This window comes from Panthera onca, chromosome D2 (assembly GCF_046562875.1).
Source record: "Panthera onca isolate mPanOnc1 chromosome D2, mPanOnc1 haplotype 2, whole genome shotgun sequence".
NCBI lineage: Eukaryota > Metazoa > Chordata > Mammalia > Carnivora > Felidae > Panthera > Panthera onca.
Window position 1 is genome coordinate 53,833,836 of NC_138349.1, and position 21,745 is coordinate 53,855,580.

At 40.4% G+C, this 21,745-nt stretch overlaps 3 protein-coding genes across 12 annotated transcripts in view; 2 read left to right on the forward strand and 1 right to left on the reverse strand.

Moving 5' to 3' along the window:
- Window positions 1-574: 574 nt before the first annotated feature.
- On the forward strand, window positions 575-2,014 carry MRPS16 (mitochondrial ribosomal protein S16). Of its 2 annotated transcripts, none has more exons than XM_060642448.3 (3): window positions 575-863; window positions 1,304-1,564; window positions 1,765-2,014. In XM_060642448.3, the coding sequence occupies exons 1-3, from the start codon at window positions 590-592 to the stop codon at window positions 1,896-1,898; spliced, it is 669 nt and encodes a 222-aa protein (XP_060498431.3). In that variant the 5' UTR covers window positions 575-589; the 3' UTR covers window positions 1,899-2,014. The 2 variants fall into 2 exon arrangements, with proteins under 2 accessions (XP_060498431.3, XP_060498433.1); XM_060642450.3 differs by having other exon boundaries at window positions 709-832.
- Window positions 2,015-2,134: 120 nt separating this feature from the next.
- DNAJC9 (DnaJ heat shock protein family (Hsp40) member C9) lies at window positions 2,135-11,883 on the forward strand. 3 transcript variants are annotated; one of them, XM_060642446.3, is made up of 6 exons: window positions 2,135-3,437; window positions 4,596-4,652; window positions 4,826-4,966; window positions 5,493-5,747; window positions 7,664-7,750; window positions 8,122-11,883. In XM_060642446.3, the coding sequence occupies exons 1-6, from the start codon at window positions 3,360-3,362 to the stop codon at window positions 8,239-8,241; spliced, it is 738 nt and encodes a 245-aa protein (XP_060498429.1). In that variant the 5' UTR covers window positions 2,135-3,359; the 3' UTR covers window positions 8,242-11,883. The 3 variants fall into 3 exon arrangements, with proteins under 3 accessions (XP_060498429.1, XP_060498428.1, XP_060498430.1); XM_060642445.3 differs by having other exon boundaries at window positions 2,135-4,652; XM_060642447.3 differs by having other exon boundaries at window positions 2,135-4,652; window positions 5,586-5,747.
- FAM149B1 (family with sequence similarity 149 member B1) overlaps window positions 10,347-21,745 on the reverse strand; it is an 87,047-nt gene continuing 75,648 nt past the window's right edge. For 4 of the 7 annotated variants that reach the window (XM_078434372.2, XM_078434374.2, XM_078434375.2 and 1 more), the window contains 8 exons: window positions 21,612-21,736; window positions 19,912-20,018; window positions 16,218-16,442; window positions 15,403-15,465; window positions 14,792-14,915; window positions 14,420-14,545; window positions 11,807-11,882; window positions 10,347-10,708 (listed from right to left, as the gene is read on the reverse strand). In XM_078434372.2, the coding sequence (XP_078290498.1) occupies window positions 10,635-10,708; window positions 11,807-11,882; window positions 14,420-14,545; window positions 14,792-14,915; window positions 15,403-15,465; window positions 16,218-16,442; window positions 19,912-20,018; window positions 21,612-21,736 (920 nt within the window). In that variant the 3' untranslated portion in view covers window positions 10,347-10,634. Of the gene's footprint in view, window positions 10,709-11,672; window positions 11,883-14,419; window positions 14,546-14,791; window positions 14,916-15,402; window positions 15,466-16,217; window positions 16,443-19,911; window positions 20,019-21,611; window positions 21,737-21,745 lie in introns of those variants that run through there. The other 3 variants (XM_078434371.2, XM_078434376.1, XM_078434370.2) reach the window with 3 other exon arrangements.

Genomic DNA, 21,745 nt, shown 5'->3' on the forward strand with positions numbered 1-21,745 from the left:
GAAATAAAGACTCCTTTTTCTTATTTTTTTTAAAGAAGGTGCAGAGGAGGGAGGTGGAGGTATAGGAGGGAAAGTGAAAGGCATATTAATAAACATAGAAGGATAAAATAAACTCCACATTCATTTATTGTTCTTCTACAGCCTCGACTCTAACGCTACTTCCTTTATGAAGTCTTCCTGAGGCACCAAGGAAGTATCGGGTTTGCCTTCTCCTCCGCTGCCCCAGGACTGTACACTGACCACCTTTAGCAACTCTGGTGTGGGGTTCTACGTCTCCCCCACGTGACTATGAGCTTCCTAGGGGCAGGGACAGCGCCCTTTCAGCTAGGCCTTCTCAGCAGTGGCTTTGGCTCTAAACAGGTGCCCAAAACACGTTCCCTGGAAGGATGGATTTAAGAGCACTTTAGCAATTCTCCTGGCCGCCCCCCTGGATTCTCCCAATATTCCTCACTCTAGCAGGAACCCACTGTCCAATGAAGACCGAGAGCGCCCACTCAGCTCGGCTCGCACTACCACCCCCGCTACACGCAATTGCAACGCGCCTTTTTTGCAGCAGTTTAAGGTACATTAGGGTTCGCAACGTTGCCTTATGGGAAGGGTAGGAGCGAAAAGCGGAAGAGGCGGGGCGAGTGGACTCTGCTTCCGCCACCAGGGCGCTAGGGCTTGGGTCACGGACAGGTCACGCCCCAGGTTCGGCAGTGTGGACTTCGGTGTTCGTCCTTCGCCCCTCCAAAGCCGTAGCGCTGATCAGTGCGGACAGCGGGGCGCTGCGAGGCGCGGCACCTGGCGCCCTAAGTCGCGGCGCACGGCGGCTGCACCATGGTCCAGCTCAGTGAGTGAGCTTCCGGGCGGAGCTCGTCGGCGTAAGGGGGGGGGGGGGGGGAGGTGGTGGCGTATGGGACCAGATGAATGAAACAGCTTTCTCCAGGGCGAGTTGGAGGCCACCCCAACCTGAAACAGCCTTACGTTTAGCTCTCTCCTCAGTTTTTTCTTCCTTAATCTTTGCTGAAAACCTATGAAACAAATGGCATTCTGTTTATAGATGAGGTAGCTGAGGCTCCGTTGTGGTTGCAGAGCTATTAAATGGCAGGCTGGTGTTGAGTGGATTGAGGGATGAGGAGGTAGTCACTTCTCGTTGAAGAGCACGAGAGGAGTTTCACAAAGAATATAATATTTAAACCAGATTGACAATAATTGATTGGATGTAAAGATACCACAGTTGAAGAAGGGGCTTGTTTATCTAACTCATTTTGTCCATTTTGTGTACTCAGTTCTTGTGTCTTAACCGTTTATTTCTCTATAGCTACTGTCCTCTGCAAGGCCTACCATGGAGGCCACTTAACCATCCGCCTTGCCTTGAGTGGCTGTACCAACCGGCCTTTCTACCGCATTGTGGCTGCTCACAACAAGTGCCCTAGGGATGGCCGTTTCGTGGAGCAGCTGGGCTCCTATGATCCATTGCCCAACAGTCATGGAGAGAAAATCGTTGCTCTCAACCTGGACCGGATCCGGCATTGGATCGGCTGTGGGGCTCACCTCTCTAAGCCTGTGGAGAAGCTTCTGGGTAACTTAGCTCTAGACTTACTTCATTGAGGGGATTTTAAATTGAAGTCAGTTTCAGGATGATAGTAGTTCAAGAATGACTTTCATTACCTCAGGCTGATCAGGACTGGAGTGAGAGCTGAAGTTGTGTTCTAATTGTCATTTTGAATGTGGAGACTCCTTTTTCCATGTTATAATGAGTGAAAATCCTGTTGCTTGTAGGTCTCTCTGGCTTCTTCCCTCTGCATCCCATGATGATCACAAATGCTGAGAGGCTGCGAAGGAAACGGGCACGTGAAGTCCTCTTAGCATCTCAGAAAACAGACACAGAAGCTACAGAAACAAAAACGAGCTGACTTCAGCTGAGCTTGAGCAGAGCATTGGGAATAAGGTCAAAGTTCTCTTAAAACACCTGTGCAGAGCACTTAGTTTTATTAGATTTGGAGGTCAATAAATGGAGTTTTCTAAGTCACCCATGTTCTGGCCTGGCCTGAGCAGGGCTCAGGGAGAGATTTGTTCTTTCTGACATAAAGCTGGGTCTAGGTACTAATTCGATTTTTCAGCCTTCATCTGGGAGAAAGACCATGACTATGGGGTGTGTTGGACTTGGGTTGGGCCCTGGATCTCTTGGGCAACTTTACAATCTGTTGCCTTCCAAGACCCCTGTTTGACAGCCCCCAGCCAGCCTGTCCATGGTCCATCAGAGCAATTCCTTCCTTAATCACTTATGGTCATCCCACTAGCTCAAAGACACAGTTACTTTGCTTATTATTATTTTTTTGTAATTATAAATTTATATTGTCTTGTTTGACACATAATCTCAAATTTACAAAGGCAGATTTTTTTTTAATTTTGTAGTGTTTATTTATTGTTGAGAGAGATAGAGCATGAGTTGGGGAGGGGCAGAGAGAGAGGAAGACACAGAATCCGAAGCAGGCTCCAGGCTCCGAGCTCTCAGCACACAGCCTGACGCGGGGCTCGAACTCAAGAACTATGAGATCATGACCTGAGCTGAAGTCGGACGTTTAACCGACTGAGCCACCCAGCCGCCCTACAAAGGTAGAGTTTTTAATGAGCTTTTAGGCTGTAAGAGCCTATTTTAAGAATAAGAAAATGGAAGAAAGGTAATATTGAAAAGTACCTATGTACATTCTCAGCTCTTTACAAGTAGGGTTATTTGTGAGGATTATTAGGTATCATGAAAGTGAGTAGGATTGTCTCTGTTTTATTGATGGGAGGCTGAGGTTCAGAGGTGGAAACTTGACCAAGGCCACCTATTTTCATTTGGGCAGAGCTAGGATTCAGAGCCCACTATGCATACCTGGAGAGCCCTTTACAGCATATTAGAGTGTCTGGAGCAGGGTGGGTGTGAGATGAGCAAAGATGAGGGGCTTTTCAAAAGTCCACTGAAAAAGCCAGTGATAGGATGAGGTTTAGGTATCATGAATTTGGCAATATAAATGATGGGCTGTGCCCAAAACCCAAGATGTCACATTATCTGGTCCACCATTTTGCAGGACAACCATGGACACGGATTGGAGAATTTTAGCGCACACCCTGAATAGTACAGATTTCAAATTCTGGCATGAGACCAGGGTGGGGAGATTTATAGAGGAGATACTAAAGGGCTATCAATGTACCAATTTATTTTATTCTCTGGGTTTTGTATTCTGAGGACAGTTACCAGCCATCTCATTATGGCATCATCAAGTCTGTCCCAGGGGTGTCACTGGTTGGCCTCCCTTGCTTTGAGGGAACTTTGAAGGCAGAGAAGGCCAAGAAGAACTGACTACCTGGATTTGATCTGGAATCTGGGAATGAGAAATGCTATGAAAACCATGGGAACTCTGGAAGTTAAAGATAATAATCCACTTTGGAGAGTTCAAGATCTTTGGGTAAACTGTAATTGTAGATCAGAGGAGAATGATTCTGAAAAGTATTGACCAGCAAGGGGAACTGCTGGGAAATGAGTTAAGCTAAGGTATTATTTTGAGCTACTGAGTTTCTGCCAACTCAAGTATTCACTTTGTGCTTTGGTTTATCCTTTGCCTAAGATCTGTATACACACACTTCCTGTGTGAGCTCATCCTGTCCCTGATTTCCAAGGTTATCTCAAGCTCTAGCCTTGTTTTGGATCTCCTGAGACAGTTTCTTACCATCTTCTAGTTGATTGCATCAAATTCAACATGCTCAAACCCAGCTTTGCACTTTAGAAAGCATTTAAAAAAAAAAAAAAAAAAAAAAAAAAAAAGCTTTTTCTTCAGCATCTTTATTTTTACTAAGGTGAGGGTTTGGGTCACGTTACCTTCACCAAAGTGAAAGGTAAATGGGAATGATTCTGTAATAAACGTTAGAGTTAAAAGACCGGTATTTTGTGCTTTTGGTTTAGGGTTTTTTTTCTTGCAGGAATCGAGGGAAAGCCCTTACCCAGCAGTCCCAGACTGTAGGTTGCAAAATTATTGGGTCTGCGCGTTCTGTGTACTCCTGTCTGGATCGTTGAACCATGTCAAATTGCCAAATGTCAATGCTAATGCAGTTTTTTACATTAAAAAGGCAAACAAAACAGCAATATATAGATTCGAGTAGTATGGACCTGCCATATATTAAATAAGCTTATGCGTTGGGACACTGGGGAGAAGATAGGCGCCAGATTTCCTGAGTAAGGGGAGGAGGGCATCCTGGCACTGGGCGGTAAAGGCTAACCACGCGGAAGGAGGTTCCCACAGCAGCTCCCTCTAGACTGGCCACGCCCTCGTGTTGCAGCCGCCGTAAAGTGCGGCGTCCTGGCCACACCCCTCCGGCGCTTCTTGTGACGCAGTCGCCCTGGGTATTTTTGCGCGGGAAAAGGAGGCAGTTCGGAGCGATAGGCAGTGTGGCCGGAACCGGCAGTTTTTGCGGAGTTTGCAGCTCGCTCCCTGCCCTTACTGGCCATGGGGCTGCTGGAGCTGTGCGAGGAAGTGTTCGGTACTGCCGACCTTTATCGAGTGCTGGGCGTGCGGCGCGAGGCCTCGGACAGCGAGGTCCGGCGCGGCTACCACAAGGTGTCTCTGCAGGTGCACCCGGACCGGGTCGGCGAGGACGACAAAGAAGACGCCACCCGCCGTTTCCAGGTACGTGAGTCCCCGCTCCACTGGCCTCCTGGGTTTCTCTTGGTCTTTTGGCCGACTGGCCCCGCCCCAGCGGAGTGCGCCCAGCCGGGTCTGGCTTTTTCTAATCTTTAGTTCTCAAGCGCGGTTTCAGTGAGGAATGCAGAGGGTGACTTTTGGATGCTCTTTCCCCACAGATCCTCGGGAAAGTCTATTCTGTTCTGAGCGACAAAGAGCAGAGAGCACTGTACAATGAGCAGGGAACAGTGGACGAAGATTCTGATGTGCTCAACCAAGATCGGGACTGGGAGACGTATTGGAGATTACTTTTTAAAAAGGTAGAGGACTCTGGAGATTTCTCTGTGACTGTTCATTCATTCGACAAACGTTTATTGAATGCCTTTAAGGCATTGCATTTTGTGTTGTATAGGAATGAGGAATTTGTTTCATCTCAAAATACAGATGTATACACACATACAAGCAAGCATTCCTCAGGAGATACAAAGAATAAATCTATTTAAATGAGCCTTTACTGTTGATGTGGAGCGATTGTAGTGAAAAAGGTAGTTTAATATTTACGAGATAGTGCTTCATTGTACATATCCACATGTAAGTCTCGAGTTTTCCCGGGAGACTTCACTTAAAATTTCCTGGTCTATAATTTAGTAGTTGTGAAGGTGGAGCAGGGAGAACTCTGGAAAAGCTTTGGCATAGAAAACGTGGTTCCTTGCAACAATTTCAACTCAAGCAACTGTTGTACTTGGGGGGAAATATTTCAACACCTAAATCTAGTTTTACTAGTATGCTTTTTATTTATTTAAAATAAAATTGTCAGTTAAAGCTAAAGTATATGTCTCTGTTCAGATATCTCTAGAAGACATTCAAGCTTTTGAAAAGACATACAAAGGTTCTGAAGAAGAGCTGGCAGATATTAAACAGGCCTATTTGGATTTCAAGGGTGACATGGATCAGATCATGGAGTCTGTGCTGTGTGTGCAGTACACAGAGGAACCCAGGATAAGGAACATTATTCAGCAAGCCATTGATGCTGGCGAGATCCCATCCTATAATGCCTTTGTCAAAGAATCGAAGCAAAAGATGAATGCAAGAAAAAGGAGGGTAAGATTTTGAACGCAATTTATTATTTATATCCTGATTGCTTCCGAAGAGAATATGAGAGTATTTACAATAACAAATATATAGATTACTGAAATGCGAATCAGGGTTAACTTATTAAATAGTGGTTGTCTAATGAAATGAGCATGCCAGCTCATCAAGAGAAACTTTTTTTCCCTAGTATGTTGTGGTCAACAGGATTTTACTATGTGTATGGTTTAACTAATATCTTTTCTTTTAAACTAATATCATCTTAACACAAATATTCTTTATTCCTCAAGAGATAAATTAATGGAGTCCAGATACATAGGTTAGATGGTGGTTCTCACTCAGTTAAGGGATGGGGAGAGGATGACAGAAACTTTTGGGGAGGGGGGGCACTGTGTCTTGTTAATACAGATTTTCTTTTGCCCTTGCCCAGACTGATTCTTGAGTTAGGCCTAGAATATATATTTCTATACAAACGATTCAGTTTATTTTGATGCAACTGTATTCCCAAACACACTTTGAGAGAAACACTATTGTGGGGAACCCAGGATTGTGGCCTCTGTACCTTACTATACTGTGGCATTGGTAAAGGAGGGTTGATGGCAGGGGAAAGTAATTTAGGAACAGCTGAGATTCTGGGAGGGAGTGGATTCAAGGTAGCAAACATCTGTGTGTCTGGTCTTCTGGGGTAGTAACCATTGCCTCAACCTGGATTTCCTAATGGGAGCTCTGTGGAAAGTAGACAGTGTAAGATTTGGAGGTGGAAGTAGGTCTGCAGCTTTGATACAAGATACATACCAGGGGTGAGCTCGGGTGTGTGTGTGTGTGTGTACATATTTGTTGAGCAAGGTGGAATGTGTATCAAGGTTATCATTTTGGGGGTGCCTGGCTTGCTTAGTCAGTAGAGCATGCTACTCTTAATCTCAGGGTCATGAGTTTAAGCCTCATGTTTGGCATGGAGCCTACTTTAAAAAGTAATAGTATTAATCATTTGGGCTCATAAGCTATATCTGTTTAGGCTCAAGTTGACCATTTAAGTTGGTAATAATTTTCTCTGGTGAAATTGAGCACAGCTGTATCCAGTGATAGGATATTGGCTTGAGAAACTTCCCTAGAATTGGGGGATGGGGGATGGTATAGTTTTGAGAGAGACTCCACCAAACCTGGGGAGTGGGTACACAGTATTAAAAGACAGAAGTAGAATACAAGGACTGAAAGTAGAGCATGGAAACTCTTTTTATTGGAATAACAAAATCCTAATGTATCATCATTCCCAGTATTAATGGTGTTCATTGTTATTTAGAAAATTTGCCGGGGTTTGGGACCTATTATAGTGTTAGTTGTTGCTCTGAAATAAAGAACAAACTCATTAACCTTTCTCAAGATATTCTTGTTGTATTTTGGAATCAGTGCCCTAGGAAAATTTGGCAGAAGGTGGCTTTGAAATCAGGTAAAGAAAGGTTAAAACTGAGTTTGTTAGTATTTGTTCTGACTACTTGGGAATTTTAAGCCAGGGTTACTCTCAAGGCTGCCACAAGTCACATGTAAAAAGTGGGTTTCCAGAGGAGAGGAATCTGAGATGCCTGTATCTTGACAACATTTTTGAGGGCATCCTTGGTTAAATGACCTTTCCTAGTTCTAGTGTTTTGTTTTCATTCTTACCACCATGTGGCTTATGAATACCAAACTACTTGCTACCCCTAGCTAGTAGAAATGAGGGAAACTCAGAAATGCTTATTGGAATCAGAGGATCTACTGCATGCTGTCAGCTGTTTTGTCTTTTAATGAATGACATATTTATGTAATTGTGTCCTTTTAACCTGTATAATCCTCAAATTGAAAGGTTATTAATAGATTTGGTGTTGGGAAAGAGGGTATGTTTTTAGTATATGCTAAGTTTCCATGGAGTCTCATGTGAGTTTCTGTTTTAGGCTCAGGAAGAGGCTAAAGAAGCAGAAATGAGCAGGAAGGAGTTGGGCCTTGATGAAGGAGTAGATAATTTGAAAGCAGTCATTCAGGTAAACTTGACAGGTTGTCTTTAAAGGTTGTCACCACTTTCATGTTCTGATTCCTTCTGCTAATATTTTCATTATAGTGTATATATGATGTTGTGGATATTTTGTTTTCTTTTAAGACATAATTTGCATACCATGCATACCATGTTTTCATTTTTTTAAAGTGCACAATGCAGTGGCTTTTAGTATATTCATCAAGTTGTATAACTGTCAGCACTAATTCCAGAACATTCTCATCGCCTTAAAAAGAAATCCCTTGCTCATTAGCAGTCATTCACCCATTCTCCCTTCCACCAGCCCTTGGCAACCACTGAGTACTTTTGTCTCTGGATAGCCTTGTGTTTTGAAAGCTTGTGTTTTAACTTCTTAAACAGAGCAGACAAAAGGATCGGCAAAAGGAAATGGACACTTTTCTGGCTCAGATGGAAGCAAAGTACTGCAAACCTTCTAAACGAGGAGGGAAAAAAACGCCTCTCAAGAAAGAAAAGAAATAATGGAATTTTCTCTTCAAAAGTCTTTAAGTGTTAATTGGTGCCCTTACAGGCAAGGTACAGTCAAGATTTGAAGACAAAAGTCAACCCTGCCCTTGAGAAAAATTGTCCTTCCAGCCTAGATTATTCAGATCAATTCTGTAAACCACGCAGAATCTCTCAACCTGATTTTAGGAACCCTAGAAATCCCCTGACATTCTTTGAGGTCCTGTATGAAGGAGTTTAGTGGTGATTTTTGAGGGAATGGGGGTGAGTGGTGTATTCCTGACAGTACTTGCTTCTATGGGTCTTCTGTGCAAGAAACTCTTATCTGGAATGTGGGTCTGTCCCATATAGCCTTTAGCAGTTGTCATTTTGGCACACAAGAGTGTGCACACAGCTGCAGAGTATTCGAAGTGATGTGTGTGTTTATTAGAACAGTAACTCTACCTGGCTAGAAAGCCTTCAAAACACTTGCTGGACATCTGTCTTTCACATATTTGCGAGTTTACTTTCGGGCTTAATATTCTTGAATAGATCCCCTTTCCTTTTTGTTTTACTCAGCCAGCTTTTGTACTCTGCTTGAAGTGTAGGAGAAACATGTTCAGATTACCTCAGGCATCTTTGTAAGACTTAATACCTGATGAAATAAACAGGTTAAAAAGGACTATTAAGTTTTGGGGCCTTTTAAATGATCTATGTGATCATTTAAAAATCTGTGATCTAGAGAAACTATGGAAGGTGTGTAGAGAAGAGGGAAGAAAAATAATCCTAGTCAGCTTATTTATAGTAGGTAGTCTGGTTTAAGTATCATAAACAGAAGTTGTCCTACCTGTAACTGTTGAGTGTTCTTAGGTTGTTTGTTTCCTCATCTATAAAAGGGTGAGGGAATTGGGCTAAGTGACTTCTTCAGAGGTGTCTTCTGACTCTCTACATTTGAAAGGCAGACCATCTTGATCCCGTGGTTTGTTACTATGCACTCATGGTATTGATTTGTGAGAAAAGTACAGGTTTTTACTAATTTAGTCAGACCGGTATATAGTCATTGGAATATATGGAAATTTTTTTAGCAATTGTTTAACTTAATATCTCTGATTTGTAGACTTACGTATCCAATACCATATGCATAACACAGCCCTTCTGTTACTGAGCTTTATGTATGATAACTGAGGTAAGCACATGAAACACTTTCAGTTTGTGATTACACACAGGTTAAAAAATACTCTTTAATTGTGTTGGAAATATAATTTAAGGCAGGTTGTTCAAAGCATCTGTCTTCTTTATATGATAGCATTAGTACACCTTGATATAATAAAAAAAATACCCCTATTTATGGTCACTTGAATTTATCCACTCTGAAGATTAACAATAAGATTTAAAACTTATAGGGTCATCAAAATTAAAGTTCAATGAAATTTAAATAAAATAAATTTAAGCCATAGTTAAAACCTGCATTATGCTGCATTTATGAATGTCCTCCAAAAAAAAGTCCATGGTGAAATCAGAAGAATGTTGAAGTTCTCTACTTCTGCTCTTAGGATATGTTTATACTAGACCAATTACCAGAGTTTCTGAAATTTTAAGGCATTGCTGGCTTACCAGCAGATTCTATAAATTTTCAAGTTGACTTAGAACTTAAGAAGAAAATCTGATAAGGTGAATTTAATAGTTTAAAAAAATATATATAACCACTAGAGTCCTTTAAGAAGAAAAGAAGCATAATCTGATATCAAGCAGGCATTGTGAGGTTGAGCTGTCCTGTCTGAAAATATATATACATTATGACTTATTAAATAAGTTACTTTAAACCAGTGTTCAACATTTATGTCTTTATTACTCACCCCTTCCATACCTCTTTGCCTAGAAGATTGGACATCTAAAGAGAAAGCTTTAGGAATAACATCTGTTTGATGAGTAGCTCAGAGTTTTGACAGAACTGTCTCCTAAAAATGCCTTAAAAATGAGTACAACTCTCCAGAAATTCATACAAGTGGAAGTGTTCTGAAGCCAGTGATATAGCTTCATGTTATCAAACAATCATTTGCTGCTTTTTGTGTATGTATAGTCTTCATAGACTCTTACAGAATCCTATAATTGAACTGATCATCATTAACAGACAACATGAGCAGTGATTTGGGGATAATTATTCATTTGTTACATTTTTGGATACAAATTCTGCTGTCCAGTGGAGTAGGTTAACTTAATGCTGAAAGAAGATGGTAACTGGAAAAACAGTACCCATGTAATCTTTGGCGGATATTCTTTTTTTTTTTCCTCAGTTACACCAGATTAACACTTCATGAAGATGGTTTTAAGTTCTTTTGTATCCAAGCTTCGCATCACAAGATGACTGGACACTGATTCATGAAATTCTCTCACGTGTTCCCTGCAGCCTGAAGCAGGTTCTTCTATTTGCCCTATGGTCCCTGCTTGGTTCTAGAGACTGGTCCACCTCTGTTTTGGGATTTTGTAGACCCATGTAACTGAGGACCTGTCAGACAAAGATGACATCATAAAGTAACATTAGTAGACATTTTAGATTTGGTAATCTCAAATTTATATCTAAGGGCTTTTTTGCTCCAATTATCAGTTGGACTGAAATTTGGAGACTGGTACTAAGTAATAAAGTATATATTTACCAAGGCAGTAAGAACCACATTTACATTATTTTATCGTGTCAAACCTGCAAGTCTGTATTAAGATATGAAACCTAGTTCTAGAGAAGAACCCACCAAGTAAAACAGACTAATATGTCTGTTTCACTTATCTAAATGTTATAACTGGCCATCAACATGGCTAAATGGAGTAACTATAGCTCAGAGGCAGCACTGTGTCTCTTTGAGGACTACTAATCCAAGAAAAGAATCCACTGAAAGCATTCAGAGACTGCCAAAAAATGCAAATAGGAACTGAACAAGAGAATTTACTTGGATGACAGATAATTTGAGGCAGATTATTTTTTAATCTTATTAACAGGAAACATTTCAACTGCTTAGTACTTCCATATTTCACCTACAGCATAATGAGAATGACCCTGATGTGGTGAGAAGACCATTATAGGAAGATAACTTTTAAGTTAAGATATCCTTAAAATTTCTCCTTTCCTATGAAAATACAGTCTATAGAATATGACTTAGAAATAAAAGTTAATGGGATAGACTAAGACTCTGCATGTCTTGTCATTTTTAAATTTCTTTTCTTACCTTGGCCTAGCAGGTTAACTGACCATAGCAAGTTTATTCTACAGAAATATGGATCTACATAATAAAACCCATGCAGTGTTTGAATGTTATAAAAATGACTTATTTCACTTAAGTTTTTTAGATTGAAGAAAAGAAAGTACTATCTATTTTGCCAGAGTGGTGAGAAGTTAATTTACATATGAGAAAACGAATCTGGAACTTGGCTCTGGGCAATAGAGGTCTCCTTGATCTTTATTATATGCCATTTCCAAAGGAATTTGAGATGATTTACAGATGTAGGAAAACAAAATATAATAAAATCTGGAGGAAGGGAAAATAAACATAGAAAACAGACAAAGACAGGGTCTTAACATAGCCACATAGTAAAAGAAGAGCAATGGTCCCACCTGTCACTGCAGATCCCCTACCAGGTGGGGCCTGATGAGGATACTCAGCCACACCCGAATGATATTGTGTATCTGGCTGCAAAACAGAAAAGATGAGACACTTCTTACAATGGGACTTCCCCCAAAGGATGTATGTTAGTAGGTTTACAAAGGAATACCTTGAAATCAGACAGCAATGTAAATGGCATTGTCTGCCAGCTGAGGGACAAGTTGGTTGAGTGCACTCTTGTATTTCAAGTAAAGAATCCCAAGCCGGGGACCTACAAAGCCATTTGTTAACTTGTAAGAATTTTTAAGTTCTTCTTTTAAAAATTTCTTAAGTTCTAAAATTTTATTAATAAGCCTTTAAGATAATTTTAGCACTTATAAGTAATCCATATGGTTTAATATTTCTCAGTATTTATAATGGTTGTCAAGGGAATTTTATCTAATTTAGACTGCCTGCTGACTAAAGTTTAAAACAACAGAACAGAGCCTTTTCAGCAACATTAAAACACCCATGACTTTATCTCCATACTTGAAATGTGACTCTCAGTATGAAGTTCAAACATTTCAAAATCACCTCTGATAATTTAAAATTTTTAAGATATGATTAAAACCCTGAAATGTAAATATCAAAAACAACAACAACAACAAAACCTATCAATGCCATCCTGCTGGGGCTTCTGGAATAAAAAACATCCCTCTCAGTTCCCTGTCAGAGCACTGGAATCAAGACATTTCAGGAACCTTTTTTTGGTGAAGCCCCATTTTTTTTTTTTTTACTGGGGTCACCAAACTTCCTTTCTTCAGAGGGCCAGAAAGTAGATATTTTAGGCTTTGTGGTACGTACTGCTAGAAACTGCTCAACTCTGCTGTTAGAGTGGGAAAGCAGTCATAGATGGTACATAAGTGAATGAGTATGGTAGCTCTCCTGTAATAACTTTATTTACAAAAGCAGACTAACTTTTGTGGTGAGCTAAATGGTCCATAAAAATAGTTTGTTCACCTGTAGGAGCAGAGTGCTAGTCTGGAAGTGCCAAGCCAGGGACTCAGTTATAATGCTCTCAGTTACATCGAGCAACTAGCTGATCTCCCTTTGCATGACAGCAAACTGGGAAAGACACAGCTAAGGTAAGAAATTCTTACTTTTATTGTTATAAACATCAGAAAAAGAAGAAACTGAAAATTATATATAAATGTTTTATAGAGAATCTAGCTGTAGAATATAATCATGGAACACTGCTTTAACAAGTGCCCTGAATCAAATTATGAGAGGACAGATTTAATAGCGGTTCTCAAACTTTTCTAGAGTTCACATTGAGTAAGAATCAGAAATGCTCACATTTCCCTTTAGGTCATGTTTTGGTGAATCTCCCCCTAAATAAAGTCTCCTAAGGTCTGTTGAGTTCAAGTGTCCCTTCCTGCAGCTGCTGCCAAAATTTATGTCCACTTGGAACCTGTGGATATGACTATTTGGAGATAGAATTTCTGCAGATGTCATCAAGATAAGGTGAGGTCATATTGGACTAGGGTCAGCCATAAATTCAATGATTGGTATCTTCATAAGACGGAAATCTGGACAAAGACACAGGGAGGAAGGCTGTGTGAAGGCATAGGTGAAAACTGGAGTGATGCAGCTGCAAGGCAAGGACGGCCAGGGACTGCTAGAGTCCACCAGAAGCCAAGAAGAGATGAGAAGATCCTCATCCATAGATCCTGTAGTGGGAGCATTGTTCTGCTGACACCTTGATTTTGAACTTCTAGGCTCTGGAACTGATAGAATAAATTTCTGTTGTTTTAAGCCACCCAGTCTATGGTAATTTGTTACGGTAGCCCTAGGAAACTAATACAACATCCCAGTAATTTATTGTTCTCACCACTCTTTCAGTGGAGGATTGTATATTGCTTTAGGCTGATACAGTTCAAAGCTTATGAGTTAGAATAAGTGGGCTTCAAATAGCACCGTCCTGAAAACTGGTATAAGATGTGAGGCCCCTGGCTCCTGGGCACTGAGTGTGGCCCCATTCACTTCCCGAGGCTCTTCATGCCCTCTTGCCACAAAGATCAGGTGGGGCTGAGCTCCTGGCCTACAGTTGGGCAAGGTCAGTGCATGGCCTCCACTCCCAACTCAGTTTTCCTATTTGCTTAAAAGGCTAGTAAATGCACATTAAATGGTAATGTAAGCATCTCAAACATCAAAGAGTTGACTTCTATTTTTTTTAGGTGAGTTACCTATCCATCAGTCCACATCATAATCTGATACCAGTTCTGGTGTAACTCTGTAAGGGCAGTGTTAGAGAATGAGTTATGCTGATCTGATATGCACTGGAGTTTAACATTTTTTTTGTTGGTTTATTCTCAGAAATATTTAATATTTAACAATTTAAATTGTTTAGAATTTGTGACTCATGTATAAGGCATTTTAAGTTATTCTTTTTATGAGTTGAATAAGTGGCAGAGACCAGTTAGAATTTCAAAAAAATGTACTACTAATGCTATTTTTATTATTAAGAACCTCAGCTTTTATTCTTGGAGTTGATTAAGCTACTACATTAAATCTTAAGTCTGCCAGACTAGTTTTTTTAATTTTCTTTCCCCAACTGTCAAGACCATAGAAGTATGTCGCTTTACCAAAAATGACTGAGTAGTGTTGGGCCTGGAGAAAAAGTCAGGTAAAAGGAGCCTCTCCTGGGGCTGCTGATGGTTAGGCTCATCCACCACTGCACTTCGAGCTCGATTGGAGTCACCATGGGTTTTCTGCAGAGGAGACAAAAATTACAAGAAACAGTTAATTTATAGTGAGAGCTGTACATGGCCTACATCACCCCAGGTAGGTATGATAACTGCAGGCCAAGCAGCTCCAATTCCATTGTCATAAATTAGGATTCAGTTTGTACTTTTGACAAAATGCAGTATAAATCAAGACCAGAACATGGATCCTGCACAATTGCTGGCCCTGAGGTCTCATAAGCACATGGAAAAGGCAATAGGAGAAAGACCTACCGTTTGCCTTTGTGACCCCACAGTGCTTAAGTGTTCCACTTCAGCTGTGCCAATAGGTGGCAGGAGATTGTTTCGACTCAGGGGCATTGGTGAGGGAGAGGAGAGTGAGTCCGCCGCTCCTGGACTGCAGATCCCACCAGCAAACACCAAGATAGGAAAGCATAAAGTTACAACAATACAAGAGAACTAATTAGAACCAAAGAAATGAAGGAGATGAGTTAATGTCATGCACAGATGCTTTAAACTGTTTATGTTTTTACGTAAAGAAATCTCAGTGAAAGGATTTTGGAAAATCAGAGTTTGGTTTTTTTTTTCATAGTATTTTCATAGTATTTTTCTTAGTATTTTCTGATTTTTGTTGAAACTTTATCCTGGGCACACAGCATAAGTTGAGCTCTTTGTGAAATTTTCCCTGTCTGGTGTTAACACTGCATGGTGTTAACCTGTTATGGATTTGTAATTTCGTATCTGATGGAATTCTCCACAGTTCTGGGCCTTTTGATTGTCCTTTTCACTAATAACAGTAGTCCTCCCTTATCCATACTCATCCTCAATAAATTTAATCTATAGCTGTATCAGTATCAACATCAACATAATAAAATAGTTCTCACCAGGTGAGAAGAACCCTGGTGTCATGAAAGATTTGTGGTCGGTATAGACATCTCTTACTGAATCTATGGGGACAAATTAAAACAAGAAATTGAAAAATCAAAGTCCACGAATGACATGTTGGGAGAGAAGCATAGTGACATATGCTTAATTTAGAAGCTGAATTCAAAACACAGTTATAGCCATATTACCTCATACCCTTGATCATAGACTTAGAATCAAACATCCTAATATGTTTTATGAATCAACAACTAATGAGAGAATTTTATTTAAAAAATTGGCTTCTAAATATTTTTTGCATTATGAGGCTCAAAGTGAAGTAAGGGTAGGAAAAGGGAAGAGAATATGTTTAGTGTTATTTCCTAAGAAGTGCTAAGGTTTATTTTTCCTGGCATGTAGGCAAGTACTTATCTGAGGTTAAAATGTTATCATTGTCAGTAGAATAAGCAGATCCCAATGGTACAGAATAATATTCAGAGGATCTATTATTTTGGGATGAGTTTCACTGAACATATACCCACTAAGGAAGATGTTTAATAAGATACATATGTTTTATTCTTTAGATAAGTGTCACTGAAGTATTCTAGCCATTCATTTGTAGAAATATAAATCTTAAGCTAGACTAACAGAAAGATCCAATAACCGTATTATATTCAAATGTAACCACATCTTTTCTATATTGAATTTAAACAATCATGAGAATATGTAATGATTAATTTCTAAGCATATATTTAAATGCTACATTTAAATTCATTCTGTTCATAAAATTCTTCATTAGTTTTATCACAGTTTCCAAAAATTCTGCTTTGAAACCTACACTCGGGATCCTCTGAGGATTTCTTCCACAGGCCTTGGCGTTCCAGCGCGTGAATGGCTTGTGCTGATGGGATGAAGCGTACGTGGTGGGGGATTGCGTCTCCTGGCGGACTGCACTGTGTATGACAGAGCTGATGTACTAAGCTCCAGGGCTCGATTCGGCCAATTTCGGGTTGAAAGGATGGTACTGGATCCAGGTCTCATAAGTAGCTTGTCATCAATATCTCTAGTGGCCAAATCAGAAACCCACAATGAAATCAGAATTGCTATGTATAGAGAAACAGGACTCAAAAGCTTAGAGTGTAAAATACATTCAAGGGAGAAAAAGGCAAAGTAATCTAGTTTATACAAACTACATAATCTAGTTCAGGCATAAGAATGTGTTCTGTTTTTTTTTTTTTTTTTTTTTTAAGTTTATTTATTTTGAGAGAGAGCAAGCAGGGGAGGAGTAGACAGAGGGGAGGAGAGGGAGAATCCCAAGCTGGCTCCACATCGTCAGTGCGGAGCCTGATGTGGGGCTTGAACTCACGAACCGTGAGATCATGACCTGAGCCAAAACCAAGAGTCGGATGCTTAACCGACTGAGCCACCCAGGCACTCTGAGAATGTGTTCTTAAAAGGACATCATTTTAGTCATACAAGTAATTTAATAGAATGGAGATTTGGGAAAGCAAATCCATTATTCACCTGCCAAGACCATGACTTCTTCAGTTACAGTGAAGGCCAACCTGAGGAGTACCTACACTAGAGTGCTTCCCGAAAGTTTACCTCAGGGAATGAGATCCCCACCATATTTGAGGCATTCTTTGTGCCAAAGGAAAGACTTAGTTGAAAGGCAAATATTGCTGCTTGGAAGCAACGTGGCACCGGTGTGGCTCCCACTCAAAGATTAAAATGCTGAGCTCCTGGGGCGCCTAGGTGGCTCAGGCCGTTAAATGTCCTACCTTGGCTCAGGTCATAATCTCTCAGTTCGTGGTTCGAGCCCTGCATCGGGCTCTGTGCTGACAGCTCAGAGCCTGGAGCTTGCTTTGGATTCTGTGTCTCCCTCTCTCTTCCTCTCCCACTTCTGCTCTCTCAAAATAAATTTAAAAATTAAAAAAATAAAAATGCCACGCTTGTTGGAGCCTGCGGGGGTAGGGGTTTGGGTTCCTTGGAAAGCTGGAAGCAGGTAAAAGGTCCAGAGCCTCCTGCTGCCCAGGGCACTAGGACTACAGAAGATCTCTATTTGCATAAGCAACTGAAATAACACTTTCTGTAAGTACTCGGATAAGTAAAATATCATGCCGAAACAGTTCAGTAGTTTAAACTTTGCCCTACAGATTTGGGGGTTTTTATTTTGTTTTTTTAAAACATAGGAGAGACATTTGTGCTATAAGACACCTAGGAGAGCATTTGGACAAGGAAATGGAGGGAAAGTGAAAGAATTAAGCTCTACCACATGCTCTTTTGGCTTTCAACAAGTTTCTCAAACTTTCAGGCCCTTTGATGTCTTGTTGTGCAAACTATACCTCAGTGTTTGGAGGACTGTGAAGAGGAAATACCCATCAAGGAATGGACTAAACCTTGAGCATTACTCACAAGAGATCTTGCTGGTCTTCCTGCCTCCCTAACCATTCACTTATTAGCCTTTCCACACCCAAACTCCTTTCCATTACAGAAGCTTTAGGCCTTAAGTGCTCTATGCTTATCTTTATTTTGTCTTTTGGACTACTCATTTATAATTCTGGATTCAGTATCACCTCTAGCCAAGTGACTTCTAGATCACCTTCCAAAGGTGACCTCTTTGATGTTGCCAGTGAGATGGCCTGGCATTATAAACTCAACACACCCCAAACCAAATTCATCTTTATCCCACAACAAGTTTCCCTTGAAACAAGTTTCCCTTCTCAGAGTTGACTTTGGTTCTTCTATTTTTATAGAATCTGATTTCTTTTACAGTAGCTCCTAAAATATTCCATTCCTTTCTTATCTTTTGCTACAACTTGAGTACAGACTTTTAGTAGCTCATGCTTGAACACACACACACACACACACATACACACACGCACACACACATGTATATATAGACACACACATATATAATTCTTATTTTTTTTTAGCTTTTTTTTTTTTAACGTTTATTTATTTTTGAGACAGAGAGAGACAGAGCATGAACAGGGGAGGGGCATAGAGAGAGAGACACACAGAACCCGAAGCAGGCTCCAGGCTCTGAGCCATCAGCCCAGAGCCCGACGCCGGGCTCGAACTCACAGACCGCAAGATTGTGACCTGAGCTGAAGTTGGACGCTTAACTGACTGAGCCACCCAGGCGCCCCTTTCTTTTAGTTTTTTAGTGTTTTTTATTATTTTTGAGAGCGATAGAGTGCAAGTAGGAGAGGGGCAGAGAGAGAGGGAGACACAGAATCTGAAGCAGGCTCCAGGCTCTGAGCCGTCAGCACAGAGCCCAATGTGGGGCTCAAATCCACAAGATGTGAGATCATGACCTGAGCCAAAGTTGGACGTTTAACCGACTGAACCACCCAGACGCCCCCCCCCCCCCTTTTTTTTAAGTAATCTCTCCACCCCAGCATGGGGCTCGAACTCACAATCCCAGGATAAAGAGTTGCATGCTCTTCTCACTGAGCTACTCAGGTGCCCCTTGAATCCCTATGTTAATTAGACTCTTTACCTTCAGTTCCTCCTGCTTCAATCTGTGTTCTGCTGTGAAATCTATCTTTCAGATTCCTGATTTAAATATATGTGCTCCCAACTGAATCATACATTGCTGGCAGAAGTGTCAAATGGTGTAATTAGCTTTGGCAAACTATGGCAGTTTCTTATAAAATTAAACATATACTTGTCCTATGACACTGTCTACATACTGACCCAAGAAAAATGAGGCCATAGGTCTACAAAAAAAAAAGACCTGTGCAAGAATGTTTATAGTGCCTTTAAGCATAACAGCCCTGATCTGGAAACACCCCAGGTGTTCACTAACAGGAGAATGGAAAATGAATTGTGATGTATTCTTACAGTAGAATCTTACTTGGCAATAAAAGAGAAGATCATGTGCAACAACATAAATGGATCTCAAAAACATGGCATTCAAAACCCCCAGTCTGGTCCCAGCCTTCATCAGTTTCATAGCCTTTTTTCCCACTAATTACACCATGATTTATCTGTTTTAACTCTGAAAGATTGTCAGTGGTCTTAGGTCAGAAGCATTAAAATTGTGACCTACCCCTTCCTTTTCTCATTATAGCAAAACTGGTCTGCTTTCTCTTCTAAACAGTTCTTATTTTCTTGTTTCCAAACCTTTTCCCACACCATTCCTCCTACCTACAATAGCATTGTTGCTCTTCTCTGCTTATCCAAACTCCCATCTTTGAAGGAAAAGTTCAAACCTACAGTTACCCACCAAAATGCCTTCCTTCTTTGGGATCACCATGCATTCATTCTGGGTACCACACACTTGACATTCAGTCACAAAGATGCCCTATATGGGTCTCTTTTTACCCATGTGTGTCTTCTCTTTCCAGTTACATTATCTGCTCCTTTAGGATGGAAACCATTTCCTTAGATGTTTTTACTTCACAAATTTCTCTGGTTGCTTGGTAGGTACTCAATATGCATATTGATCAACTGATTTAGCTTTCCTTTTATTTCTCAGTGATCTATGTAAATTCTAGAGTCTATTAAAACTTTATACTTCTTACAGTAGCTTGTCCATTAGGGAGAGATTTCTTGGTTGTAGAGGCATCCCATGGACCAAGAGACCATTCACATTTGGCTGATGACCACTTGCTGCTTGACAGAGATTCATCTACATGTCAAAAGAAAATGTTACTTGTTATTGGTCGGTGAAGATACTTGCTTGGTTTCCCAACTTTGCCGAAAGATAATATTTACAAATTAGGAGATCTGTACATTTTTCTCCTATGCCTTAACTTTCGTAATATCTTTCTCCAGTAGCCTAGCTGGGTCCCCAAGTCCACTGTTAAAATCACAAGTCAGAGTCCTTTTCTCTTCATTTTTAAATGACAGCAGGCAAGGGAAGCCTGATCAACTGAGATGAAAGCTGTTGACAGCCACTCTGATAAGGGATAGAGAACTTCATTACTATCATTATTTACATTAGAAAAGAAAACCAAAAAGAAAACAAAATATGAAACAAAAATAGAAAAAAAAAAGTAAACTCTGATGTAATCTCTTTCACCATCAAACAATCTTCTACTCTGCACAAACATACTTTCTCTTTCACTACCCTGGAGCAGTCAGCTACTGTCCTTACCTAAAATCTGAAGACTTTTATTAGAAAGAGTTAATCTTATTTGTTCTAGTGTTATCAGGGTTTAATCTTCCTTGGACTGACATTGCCACCTTGAAGTGCTGTTGATTTTCTCTGTCAGATCATCAGTTCAGTGCCCTTTCTGGCTATCTCCTTTTCTGCTGTAGCATGCATTTTCCTCCTACTTTCTCTCAGGAATCTTTGAACTAACGCTTCTCTTTCCTTTGGTCACTAGCAGCCAGAAACATTTAAGTTAACTATTCATAACTTAGGGTACCTAACCCATAGTCAGACCACTTACTTAAGCATGTTAGAAGTATTTTATTACCACCAAGAACATTAGTTTACCTGGTTAAGCCACCAATGTGATAAGATATGGATGGGCCTTCCTGATTTTATTTTTATGTAACACATATGTAAATCCAGCAGGACAATATCAGCCAGTATGCCAACAAAGCAAATACTAGATCTGGTTGTAAAACTCAGGGTTGATGAGCATGGCTCAAGGATTAGAATCCCCCCACCCCTTTTTTTTTTGGCCACAAGTTAACACTGAAACTACCATGTAGGAATTGGGACTAGATGAGGCGATGTGAGACCAGGTTCATCAGCCTTCTGCAAGAAATGGCTGTCCTTATGTCTGTCCACAGATTTAATTGGGACTTCTTTTTCCTTACTTTGGTTTGCTTTTTATGCCTCAGTTATTAATGAGTACTAAACACCCAAAAGGCAAAAAAGTCAACAGATTCAAATGTCAAAAATAAAAATCAGGTAGGCTGAGAGAAGAGAAAAAGGAGTCAAAATGGAGAAATTCAAAGCATAGGATGTTACCCTTTTCGTCATATCCTTTATTCTTCTCCCAAACAGACTTAGGCTAACCATATAGCTGATTCTACGTTGTGTAACTTATGGGTGACTTTTTAAAAAAGCTGACTATTAACCCTAATTAGCTATTAATTTTTTAAACTGAAATTAAACTTATAAGTGCAGAGTCACTGGATTATTGTGATAAACACATTACTGAAAAAAAGTTAAGTCATAAATAATAAAATTAAGGCAAATAACTCTGAGCAAACTTCTGGCAAGAACAGTCGTAGGTTCTCCAGTACATTCCCGTGTGGGGCTTACTGTATTTGAGGTGATGGACAGCACCTTCGACTGTGGCACTCGAGGTAAAACCAAGGGTTGTGGTTCACTCAGCACACAGGGGCTTTCTGAAACTGGTCTGGTGTTTGCAACATTACTCTCATCATCTGAACAAA

Bases quoted from the DNA above. Each gene is read 5' to 3' on its own strand.
- MRPS16 (XM_060642448.3), top strand. From the start codon at position 590: ATGGGAAGGGTAGGAGCGAAAAGCGGAAGAGGCGGGGCGAGTGGACTC. The intron at 864-1,303 runs GTAAGGGGGGGG...ATTTCTCTATAG, and splicing joins TCCGGGCGGAGCTCGTCGGC to CTACTGTCCTCTGCAAGGCC. The intron at 1,565-1,764 runs GTAACTTAGCTC...TGTTGCTTGTAG, and splicing joins GCCTGTGGAGAAGCTTCTGG to GTCTCTCTGGCTTCTTCCCT.
- DNAJC9 (XM_060642445.3), top strand. From the start codon at position 4,473: ATGGGGCTGCTGGAGCTGTGCGAGGAAGTGTTCGGTACTGCCGACCTT. The intron at 4,967-5,492 runs GTAGAGGACTCT...GTCTCTGTTCAG, and splicing joins GGAGATTACTTTTTAAAAAG to ATATCTCTAGAAGACATTCA. The intron at 7,751-8,121 runs GTAAACTTGACA...CTTCTTAAACAG, and splicing joins ATTTGAAAGCAGTCATTCAG to AGCAGACAAAAGGATCGGCA.